Consider the following 12,309-nt stretch of genomic DNA (forward strand, 5'->3'; position numbering starts at 1 on the left):
TCCACGAGCGAGAGTGTCTGTGTTTCCCCAGCACTCCTGGAAGGCCCCAGCAGGGCAAGAAGCTGCCTAGGATGAGAAGAGGAGCCTAAGTGCCAGGTGTGTGTTTGCCTGGATGTCCCTGGGGTCTGGATGTTGTGGGCTCTGAGGTGGTCACTGGATTTTATAGAAGGAGGCATTTGCAAGGGACTTCAGTGACACATGGCTGTTGCTTCTTGTTTCTCTGTGCCTGACATAGGAGGGGGACGGGTTGAGGGTGTGAAGGACATGCCTAGAAAGGCATGTGGCTGGTGACTGGGAGCATGAGGGCTGGGACCAGGGTTCCCAACTGCACGTGTGCACTTTGTACTGAATACCCTGTGTTGGCCGTGACCCTGTGACCTGCACGCTGACGGGTGCACAGCTGCTGGCACACAGCTGTCTGGCACGGAGGCTGCTTCTCTGGGCGCAGACCCCACAGGAGCTGCTGCTCTGAAAGAAGGCAGGAGCCGATAGCCATAGAGCGCAGAGTTTTGGTGATTGGTGTGAGTCTTTGCACCGAACAAATCTCATTTTGCTTCATGCTGCACTTGAGGCCTCCCTCTTACGGCCCTGACCAGGCCTGGGCTCCTCCTCGGCGAATCCTATCGTCGTAGCTGGCTTCTGGCAGTTTAATTCTCTTGAACTAGAGAACTGTCTTGACATTTAACGTCCTTTATAGATAAACGTTGGAGGTCTAGGGGATTCTGTAAAATTATTTCAGAGCCACCAATTTCCAGGATTTTAGTTGTTTTTTTTTTCCTCCCTGTAAACGTATTTTCTATGATTGTTCACACTGTAAGGTTTTTATACCACATCCAGTCACTAAGTTAGATATAAACAGTGTGCTTCATTCATACTTTGAATATCAGATTCAGCATTTTTGTGGGGGAGTGAACTGGGGCCTGGGGAAAGATAAGGCTTCCTGTGGATCACTTGCCTTGTAAAATCATCATAAATCATTACACAGCCATCCACAATGTGTGCCAAGACCAAAATCATTTAAATTAGCTTGGATTGAAAGGTCATTTAAGAAATCTTCTTGGTAAGCTTATTTGTTTCTCCAGTTTTGGGGGAAATTTTAATTTTTTTTTTTTTTTTCTGAGATGGAGTCTTGCTCCGTCACCCAGGCTGGAGTACAGTGGCGTGATCTCAGCTCACTGCAACCTCGCTTCCCGGGTTGAAGTGACGTTCCTGCCTCAGCCTCCCGAGTAGGTGGGACTACAGGTGTGCACCACCATGCCTGGCTAATTTTTGTTTTTTGTTGGAGCAAGTGGGTTTTGGCTCCTCCGGGCGGGCATCTCTCTCGTGCCCACTCTGTTGCTTGGCTGTGCTGGGTGCGTCCCTGGAGGAAGGAGCAGAACCTCTGTGTTGCTGCTTTTCACTTGCTGCTGAGGCTGCGCCTGTTTCCTTAGGTGCCTCCAAAGCTTGTCAGCAGGGGGCTTTCTAGAAAGACATTGTGAAGCCTGTAATTCTTGGTAAGGTTTCTACCTGGCGCTGTATCTGCCTGCGAGAGGGTACAGCATGGGGTCTTTTCAGGAGGCTGCTGTCTTGCTGTTGTCTGGGCCCTCGGGAGTTGAAGTATTAATACAAAATGCTCAGAATCCCAGACCCCCGTGGGGGAGGTTTGGGGACACGGGACACGCTTGACACCCAACACTGATTTTTTAGCTCACGCCCCTTCACCGCCTCAGGTCTATTATCAGTGTTCTTTTCTGCGTCCCATCTGCTTCTGTGAAAACCTTCCAGGCTGCAAAACTCAGAGCAAACAGGGACCTGCCACCCCAGGTCTTTTCCAGGGAGACCCTGTCATCTTTGCATGGAAGCTGTGTGTGGATGTGTTGTGTGTTTCTCAGCCAGAAATTCGGAGCTGCTTTGGGTTTTATAGATGTTTAAGTTGGAGTTCTTAGTGTGTGTGAGATTGTAGGTTTATAAAAACACGCTTCCTTTCTGTGTGAAATCACTTGGGTTTTCAGAACATCGCCCGTCTGGGTGCCTCACTGTGCAGGTCTGGAGCCGGCCCCGGAAGGGAAACCCTCGCTGGGCCCTTGGAAGCAGGAAATGGATTTGTTCTGTACAGAGATGAGCGGATGAGCAGAGCCTGTCCCTGGGGAGCTGTCTGTGCAGCCCCTCCCTCTCGAACACACTCAAGCACTGACCTGAGAGACTCGGCATCTCTCATATCCTTCCTAACCGGCTCATCATTCTGCTTCTTTCCCTTACCCTGTGTCAGGTGGGATTCCTGTTTTTACTGAAGAGTTGCTTTTCTCCTTGCACCATTTAGGCCTCTTTGGTTGGATACAAGCATTTTGATTCATGCATCCCCCGTCCTTGGTGGGGGCCCGTTCTGTGCTGGACACAGGTACACTCTGGCAGGCTGCCCTTTGCCTGTGTGCCTGGAGGGAGCGGGCCTCTGCCCTCCTCACACTCTGGTGGGTGGGATGGGCATGCAGGTGGCGGTGGGCATGCAGGGTGGTTGATGCTGTTTTCGGGCTTGGGCACAATCTCTGGGAGCAGACCCACCCTCACTAGGAGGACGCTGTGAGAATTTGACCTGTGGCATAGTAGAGGGCAGAGAGGAGAGGCCGCATGGTCTCAGGAGGTTGGGGATGGGGCTCTTCAGCCCATCTGGGGATCAGCACTCAGTCCTGTGCCAAAGCCTGAGGTTCCTTTTTGGGGAGAGTGGGCAGGGGACCAGGGGAGAAAGCACAAAGCCCAGAAGGAAAGGCGATTATGAGCCAGGCCAGAGAACGGGCTTTGTCTAAGGGGCGGCAGGCACCACGGCCAGCAGGGGCTGGTCTGTAACTAATCTCGTGGTCAAGCGCACACAGAAGTAGAGTCAGGCAGGACGGCTTCAGTTGCAGGGTCCTGGAGCTGGCACTTGGGGAGCTCAGGGCGTCCTTTCCACACCGTGTTGGTTCTCCTTTATGAAGTCGTCTGTGCTCTTAGCAAAAGACTCATTTCTTTAACGTCTACACACAATTACATACAGGCACACACTGCACAGGGATGTGCCAGTGTTGGACCACGTATACTACAGTGGTGCCATTGCATTACAGTGCTGTAATTTGCCATTGTGTTACACTTACCTACAGCCTTCAGTAGAGTAGCTCGCTGTATGGGTTTGTAGCCTAGGAACAATGGGCTTCACCATATAGCCTAGGTGTGTTGTGGGCTGTGCCATCTGGGGGTATATGTGTGTCCACGGTAGTATGTCTGCACAGGGACGAAATCGCCTAACAATGCATTTCTCAGCTCGTATCCCATTGGCTAAGTGGCATGTGACTGTTTGTGAAGTGCCATCAACTGTTGTCACCACCTGTGCAGCTCACCCTCCATCAGCCCAGGAACTGGGCTGTTCCCAAACCTTGCTTTCCTCTGTCCCTGATTCCCACATGGTCTTGCAGAGTAGCTTGTATTCCTCACACTCCTACACACTCTGGTACTACAGTCTCTCCTTAAAGATTCGATGCCTTGTTGGGAGTAGATAATTATTTTGGTGCACAATCATTAACAATTATTTATGTTAATGATTTAACACAATTCATTATTGATAATTAACATGCTGATTTTTAATAAAGAGAGCGGCTACTCTTGCCTCTGTTTGAAGTGGTGTTGGTGCCCCTTTTCTTAGTGTGGGTTGGATGGGTATGTTTTGGGGAGCATGTGGGGGTTCCCGCAGCCATGCCGGTGCCCTCTTCGCCAGGAGCTTTGCTGATGATGTTCCGTCTCTGTTTTAGGTGCTGGCTGCCAGCTGCTGCGCCCCCGATGTAGAAGGTGCACCTCCTGGGAGCTGGCCCGTCTTTTGGCTCTTCTGACCATGGAGAGATAGGACGGTCCCTGCAGCCCGCGCGAGAGAAAGCTGTGCCGCCACCACCGGCCGCGCCCGTCCTTCGGATGGATCGCAACAGAGAGGCCGAGATGGAGCTGAGGCGAGGCCCCAGCCCCACCAGGGCCGGCCGGGGCCACGAGGTGGATGGGGACAAGGCTACGTGCCACACTTGCTGCATCTGCGGCAAGAGCTTCCCCTTCCAGAGCTCGCTTTCGCAGCACATGCGCAAGCACACGGGCGAGAAGCCCTACAAGTGTCCCTACTGCGACCACCGGGCTTCCCAGAAGGGCAACCTGAAGATTCACATCCGGAGCCACCGCACGGGGACTCTGATTCAGGGACACGAGCCAGAGGCGGGTGAGGCGCCGCTGGGCGAGATGCGCGCCTCCGAGGGCCTGGACGCCTGCGCCAGCCCCACCAAGAGTGCCTCGGCCTGCAACCGGCTGCTGAACGGGGCCTCACAGGCCGACGGCGCCAGGGTTCTGAACGGGGCCTCGCATGCCGACAGCGGCAGGGTCCTGCTGCGGAGCAGCAAGAAGGGCGCGGAGGGGTCCGCATGCGCCCCCGGGGAGGCGAAGGCCGCAGCCCAGTGCTCTTTCTGCAAGAGCCAGTTCGAGCGTAAGAAGGACCTGGAGCTGCACGTGCACCAAGCGCACAAGCCGTTCAAGTGCAGGCTGTGCAGCTACGCGACGCTGCGGGAGGAGTCGCTGCTGAGCCACATCGAGAGGGACCACATCACCGCGCAGGGGCCCGGCGGCGGCGGGGCCTGCGTGGAGAACGGCAAGCCTGAGCTGAGCCCCGGGGAGTTCCCGTGCGAGGTGTGCGGCCAGGCCTTCAGCCAGACCTGGTTCCTGAAGGCGCACATGAAGAAGCACCGGGGCTCCTTCGACCACGGCTGCCACATCTGCGGCCGTAGGTTCAAGGAGCCCTGGTTCCTCAAGAACCACATGAAGGCGCACGGCCCCAAGACGGGCAGCAGGAACAGGCCCAAGAGTGAGCTGGACCCCATCGCCACCATCAACAACGTGGTCCAGGAGGAGGTGATCGTCGCCGGCCTGAGCCTCTACGAGGTCTGCGCCAAGTGCGGGAACCTGTTTACAAACCTGGACAGCTTGAACGCCCACAACGCCATCCACCGCCGGGTCGAGGCCAGCCGCACGCGCGCCCCGGCCGAGGAGGGGGCGGAGGGGCCCCCGGACACCAAGCAGTTCTTCCTCCAGTGCCTGAACCTGAGGCCGTCTGCGGCCGGCGACGCGTGCCCAGGCGCACAGGCCGGACGGCGGGTGGCCGAGCTGGACCCGGTCAACAGCTACCAGGCCTGGCAGCTGGCCACGCGGGGCAAGGTGGCCGAGCCAGCCGAGTACCTCAAGTATGGGGCCTGGGACGAGGCGCTGGCCGGGGACGTGGCCTTCGACAAGGACAGGCGCGAGTACGTCCTGGTGAGCCAGGAGAAGCGCAAGCGCGAGCAGGACGCACCGGCCGCTCAGGGGCCCCCGCGTAAGCGCGCGACTGGGCCTGGGGACCCAGCTCCCGCTGGCCACCTCGATCCCCGCTCGGCCGCGCGCCCCAACCGCAGGGCCGCAGCCACCACCGGCCAGGGCAAGTCCTCCGAGTGCTTCGAGTGCGGCAAGATCTTCCGCACCTATCATCAGATGGTGCTGCACTCGCGCGTGCATCGCCGCGCGCGCCGCGACAGGGACAGTGACGGGGACCGCGCGGCGCGGGCCCGCTGCGGATCACTCAGTGAGGGTGACTCGGCTTCCCAGCCCAGCAGCCCCGGCTCCGCCTGTGCCGCTGCCGATTCCCCAGGCTCTGGCCTGGCGGACGAGGCTGCCGAAGACAGCGGTGAGGAGGGCGCCCCCGAACCTGTACCAGGTGAGCAAGTGTACCCAGGTGGCCCAGGTCCTGGGATCCCAGGCTCAGGGGGTTCCTGCTCCCAGGTAAACGTATAATCAGGTAGCCTCGCTCATTAGCCCGTTATCCAGCTAGACCTGTGCTCAGGTGACACTGGGCCTCAGGACTCCACGCCCAGGCGGCCTTGTGCCCTTGCCCAGGGTCCCTGTGCCCAGGTGACTCCACACCCAGGAATCTGTCCCCAGTATGGACCTGGAGCTCGCACTGCTGAGTGCAGATACAGACACCCATCAGGTCCCCTTGCAGCCCCTTTCAGTGTTTGCATACACACACCTTTGACCTCTAGGGTTGATGGTCTCACCTGAGCATCTGTAATCCTAATTTCTGAGCAAAGAACACCATCATGGATCCCTTCTGAGACAAATTCCCTCCCCTCCCTTTTCTGCCTCAGACCCAGTTCTCACCATACGATGCGCGCGCGCGCAGACACACACACACACACACACACACACACATACACACACACACACTCAATTTCCTCCACTCTAGCTGGGTAGAAGACTGTCTTCAAATTGGTGTGCAGTTATAATTAATCTCCTTGGATTCAAGTAACCCTGGGGGTTTAGAGACAGTTAATTGGAACAGATTACTTTCCACATAGCAGCCATGTAAATATTTAAAGATGCTTGGCTAACTTTGTTTTCATAATTCTCCTACTTTCTATAAATTTTAAGCATTTTGATATTTTCTTTATTATTTTTTGCTTTGCATAATTGTTTTAAGTGGAAAGTGATGTTTCAGTGATAGAACTTGCATGTTTCTCCACAAAGCCAAAGATGTTTTTCCCTTCTCTGCAACGCTGTTCCTGACTGTTGCTTTTTACCTGGACTTTCAAGAGTATTAGAAATCAAAGCCCGGGGCAGGGCTCTTTATATTCTGTGGTGAAGAAGATGACTGCTATGCTATATTATTTCACAACAAAACAAAAGACAGTGTCATTTTTCCTTGTTAGAGATTTGGCCAAACCTGGACAGTTTATTACAGTCTTATGCAGTGTGTTACATGAGGGTCTGTTACACTGAAATGCATATTGAGTCAACAAATATGTAGAAGGCAAGTCTTTTCTCCTGTGGCAAAACCTGTGCTGAATCCATGCCCAGGTTGTGAGTGTCTACATAGGTAAATGAGTCTTCAGTAATGTGAATTTGAACTTCTCATTTCTTAGTCATTGGTCCCCGTGGGAGAAACAGGAGAACATGGCCTTCTCTGAAAATGCAGTGACCATTCAGTGAACATGTTTGGATTCTTTGAATAATTTGTCATGTGAAACCGGGTTGACCCCCTCATGACCCTTGGTTGACGTCTTTTAAGTTTAATTCTTGGTGTTCTTTTTTTATTTTTATAAATATAGATTTTACTGGTTATGTTCCGGCACTTTTTGGAGCACATGCTGGATAAAATATTGGGCTAGTACTATGGGTTTTTTTTGTTTTTTTCCACTTTGAACAGAAATATTCTTAATATTTGGAAAAGGTCTTGGGCCTCACTCACCCCATTGATTATGATGGTGGTCACATGATTCATAATAAGCTAATCCAGCAGTGCTTTTAGAAATAAAGAAGTTGGAAAGATCAAATGATTTCCATCATAAATTGGAAGATACTCTTTTTTCTTTTCAGACTCATTAAATTTTAGAGACTGATTTTTTTTGTTTTGTTTTGTTTTTTTTGAGACTGAGTCTCGCTCTGTCGCCCAGGCTGGAGTGCAGTGGTGCGATCTCGGCTCACTGCAAACTCCACCTCCCGGGTTCACGCCATTCTCCTGCCTCAGCCTCCCAAGTAGCTGGGACTACAGGCACCTGCTGCCCTGCCCGGCTAATTTTTTGTATTTTTTAGTAAAGACAGGGTGTAACCGTGTTAGCCAGGATGGTCTCAATCTCCTGACCTCGTGATCCACCCGCCTCGGCCTCCCAAAGTGCTGAGATTACAGGTGTGAGCCACCGTGCCTGGCCCTAGAGCCTGCTATTTATGTCTTAAAGACATTATGTATATTTTTCTCTATATGTAACTTTTTGAGAAAGTTAATATAGATCTCAGCTGATTCTGTAACAAGACATATATCATAGTTGAATGTAACGAACAGTTGGTGATAGAATAAATAGGATATTTCAGCTTATTGAGAGAGGACAGAAATTTATGGTGCGACAGAGGCATAAAACATGCAAGAGCCTTGTTAGGTGTATGTGGGTCACTTTCCGTAATCCCAAAGGACAGTATCTTTCTACCTAAAAACACAAATTTTTCACTTACAACAGCCCCTTTAATAGTCTAGTGTAGCAACAAATTACTAATTCGTGGGTATTCCTTAAGGAGAGAGACCATGTTCCATCGATTTAACTACTCTCAAAACACTGCGATTTGCGGGATTTGGCCCAGGTCTTTCACAGGGCTAGCCTGGAAAAGAAACTGGGTATTCTGAATCTTAACGTTTAAATCTGCGACGGTCCTTTCTTTTTCTGAAAAAATACACGCAACTTTGAAAAATGCTTGTCTTTCCTGTTACTAAAAAGATGACTTAGTTCTTTGAGCATTAGGTTATTTTAAATTCTCAGAACTCTGATGGGATGATTGGTTAACACTGTTAGGTAGAGCAGCTATGTAGAAATTGAGGAACGAAAGATAACGGCAGTCCTCATAAGCAGCGGCCAGCCTGCCTGTGGGAGCAGAGTTGAAATTAGAATTCAGATCTATGCGACCATTCCAGTAAAACTCAGTTGTGCCATAATTTTACCCGAACATTTTCTTTGACATCTAGGAATTGATTTGAATGCTGTTTCTGGATCTGGAAATAATTTGCATTATTAGATTAACTGAAAGAAACTCCTCTCCTTTTTTTTATGGAACATGTTTCCTCAGTTGAATGTTGCCATCTATTCCTCTGGAAAGTTCCGATATTCACGTTACTTTTATCCCCATATAAGACTTGGTCGCAGCAGCTCTCATTATTGACTTAAAATAGTAGAAGTGCAAAATTCTGAAAAAAGCCAGTCATTGGGAATATGTTACTAGATTTAAATCTTCCACTGAGAAAGGGACGTGACATGAACAGAAAGTCCACTTTTGGACTTCACAAAAAATTAATATTTTTAGTAGGAAAGAGGGGTGAAAGGGCATCTAATTGGAGTTTATAAAAATCAACATTTCCCACATTCCCAAACACAAGGAAGCTCAGGGAGCTTAGAAACCATCACTAAGGAAAAACGAATATTGCTTTGCAAGGAGACATACAAACCTTCAGTGTATGGGCTGAAATAGAATTCTGCTCAGAAAGCATTTAGGCGATTCAGGAATAACAGAAGCACGCAGAGAGTCTGCACATCTCTGGAAGACTTGCTCTCAGAGTTCATGCCATCCTGAGAAGTGCCTGGACTGGGCTGCCTGGTGCCCAGGCCACGGCAGATACTCTAAGGTACTCGTAATGCGCAGTCCATCGTTTAGCTGCATGCCATTCAAGACTAATTTTACTACTCCAGTTTCTCACCACTTCTTGTTATGCTAATATCTGTCATGTAAAATCCGTGTTCCGTCCTGTTGAACCCACCCTCACTTTTTAGATACTCACTGCGACTCAGTAGATGGGACACCCTCAAGTTTTAGATGACGTTGTGGGAAGTTAGAAGTACAGTTGGTCTTCTGTATCCGTGGATTCTGCATCTTTGGATTCAACCAACCACAGCCTGAAAATATTAAAAAAAAGATGGTTGTTTCTGTACTGAACATATACAGGCCTTTTTTTTGTTATTATTCCCTAAACAGCACAGCAGAATTTATAGAACATTTACATTGCCTTATTATAAGTAGTCTAGAGATGACTTACAGTGTACGAGAGATGCGGTTAGGTTACACGCGGGTATTTACACCAGGGACTTGAGCATCCTGGATTTCGGTATCGGGGGAAGGCCTGGAATTGGGGGAAGTCCCACAAGAGACGATTGTGTTCAACTGTTTTTGATCAACATAATGGCAAATTCTATGACTCAACTTAAGAGAATAAAAAGAGTGGTTGAACAATTGCCTTGGTATTATATGCAATTTGAAGAATCAAGGAAAGAGTGTTTAAAGAAGAAAAAAATGGTCAAGGGAAGGAAAGGTAATTAAAGGAGGAAATGGATCTACCTTCAGAGTGTCTCCTGTTTCCCATCCCCTGGCTGGCTGCCTCACTGCCGCCCTGCAGCCCAATAGCCCCGTCCTTACAGCCCATCTTCTTTCCACCGTCACCAACCACACTCAGGCTTTTGCCGTAAGGTATTTGCCGAGCTCGTGCTTGGAGGCTGGCTGGCTGTCCGTGCTGGTGCGCTGGCTGTGAGGAAGGCCAGGCTGTAGTTGTGCGGCTGCACAGAGGTTCCACAACCATCCTTCCTTCTTTCTAATAGAACTACAGACAGCAATTAGAATAGCTTAGGGAGGGTGAGAGACAGTGTGTGTGTGTGTGTGTGTGTGTTTTAGACAGGTCTCGCTCTGTCACCCAGGCTGGAGTGCAGTGGCACAGTCTCAGCTCCCTGCAACCTCCACCTCCGGGGCTCATGCCATTCTTTCACCTCAGCCTCCAGAGCAGCTAGGACTACAGGCGGTGACCACCACACTTGGATAATTTTCGTATTTTTTTGGTAGACATGGGGTTTTGCCATGATGTCCAGGGTGATCTTGAACTCCTGGGCTCAAGCGATCCACCCACCTCAGCCTCCCAGAGTGCTGGGATTCCAGGCGTGAGCCATTGCACCTGGCCTGGAGGATGCGTTCACCCGTTGAAATAGGATTGAGGGTGAATCTGGCCAGCAGAAGGGAGAATGGAAAGAGGAGGTGAGCTGGGAGAGGTGTTTGCCTGTGTAGCCAAGCCTGCTGGGCGTGGACAGCCTTCACATGGTACTTCTTCTAAGCGTTTCCTCAAGGTAGAGCAGGAGGAGCTCTCAGAGTGCCTTCACGCATTGACTTTGCAGCCGAATCCAGTCGCGATGCTGAGTCTCTCGGGGACTCAGCGGTGTCCTGGCTTGGACGCACGGCGGGCAAGGCTCCCTCTGAAGCCTGGTAGTGTCCTGGCTCGGACGCACCATGGGCAAGGCTCCCTCTGAAGCCGAGTCCTGGGTTGGGAAGAGCGCTTGTCCTCACACATGCTTCATTGTGGGTCCCGTGGGAGGCTCAAAATGATTCAAAGAAAGAGGTTGTGGACCAAGGAGGAGGGAAAACGAGTGAAGTGCGTTCATCCAGGGGAAGTTCGAAGTGTAGGCGGGAAATAGCATTCAGTTTAGCTGGGGGAAGGAAAGCACACACGGCTGGGAACAATTTCATGGCAAACGCCACTCCATGGCCTGGAGGTGTGGGATGCGCTCATTCTGAGGGGGTCTCGGTGGCATTGGGGCCCTCTGTTAAACAGGAGCTTGCAGAATGGGTAAAGGTAAAAACCACCAGGCCAGCTCCCCTTAGTATCCTGACAGGTTCACTCGGCTGGACTCGGCCCAGTTCCTTCATCGCGCCGCAGCCCCAGGCTCCTCTTGCGTAATATCTAATAAATGTTCGCACATAGACTGCTCTGCTGCTCCTGAAGTGCAGGGGTGACAGGCCGTCCCGAAGTCAGGTGCCCCCAGAAAGTGAATGCTGCTGTCTGCCATGTGGCCCGTGCCAGGCCCCACAGGGCTCCCTGGGGTGTTTAACCAGATGAGCCAGAGAACAAAACCAGGGTGGGAATCTGGTGAGAGAGACACTCGGAAGAACGGAGACCGAGGTCACAAGCTGCAGGCTGATCGCAGGCTTCGGAAGAGCTGGCACCGTGTGCCCCGCAGTGCGTCCTTAAGGGCTCTACCTGGAGCCAGGACACCCTCCATGGCTTTACCCTGTACTGAGTTCTGAGGAGTTTATTTCGTTGGGAGTAAAGTAGGAGTTGGAAAACCCTGATAATAAATTGTTGTTTAGTCTAAAAATGCAGCAGTGTTCTTCCAGAGAAATATTCAGATGTAGTTGACAGTCACATGCAGAATGCCTTGTGATGTAGTCAGCATCTTAGCAACCGGAGCCCACTCTAAATCCGCGCTCCCGCACGCGTGGACACGACGGTGATTGTTCGTACGGCCCTGGGTGTCCTCGTGTGCTTCCCGAGTTACCAGAGGAAGATTAAATTATGAGGAGACTAGTGTCTCCTAAATACGTTTTATTGTATTCTGATTCTTTCAGCGTTGATAATCTATGCATGGCATGCATGCTGATATTTGCTTGAACAGAGTGCTACATTTTGTGACCTTCCAGAATGAATTTATTAGACTGTGAAAGGCGTTAAGACTCTAGAGATTATACTCTGGGGTTTTCTTCCCGCCACTGAGAAATATCATGTGGGATGTACGTACTCGGTACCGTGAAACAAACATGAGGCAGACATTTTGGTTTGCTGGGAAAATTCAAACACTCGACGTATTTTCTCTTTCTTTTTTGACTCAAGATAGAATCATAGAATTTTTGAGGTGGGAGGGAACTAAGAGGTATCCATTCTGTCCTCCCGTTTTATCAGTAAGGTATCCGGGGCTCAGGGCAGGCTTTCGTCCTATGCCGAGTGATGTATGC

The 12,309-nt window shown here is 51.0% G+C and overlaps 1 protein-coding gene across 1 annotated transcript in view; it reads left to right on the top strand.

The window, feature by feature from the left end:
* Positions 1–12,309, top strand: part of ZNF516 (zinc finger protein 516) — a 129,066-nt gene that overhangs the window by 43,750 nt on the left and 73,007 nt on the right. Inside the window, exon 2 of the mRNA XM_011975880.1 lies at positions 3,756–5,722. Coding sequence (XP_011831270.1) covers positions 3,913–5,722 — 1,810 coding nt within the window. The 5' untranslated portion in view covers positions 3,756–3,912. The remainder of the gene's footprint in view (positions 1–3,755; positions 5,723–12,309) is intronic.

The sequence above is a fragment of the Mandrillus leucophaeus genome, unplaced genomic scaffold (genome assembly GCF_000951045.1).
Source record: "Mandrillus leucophaeus isolate KB7577 unplaced genomic scaffold, Mleu.le_1.0 Scaffold16, whole genome shotgun sequence".
In the NCBI taxonomy this organism is placed as follows: Eukaryota; Metazoa; Chordata; class Mammalia; order Primates; family Cercopithecidae; genus Mandrillus; species Mandrillus leucophaeus.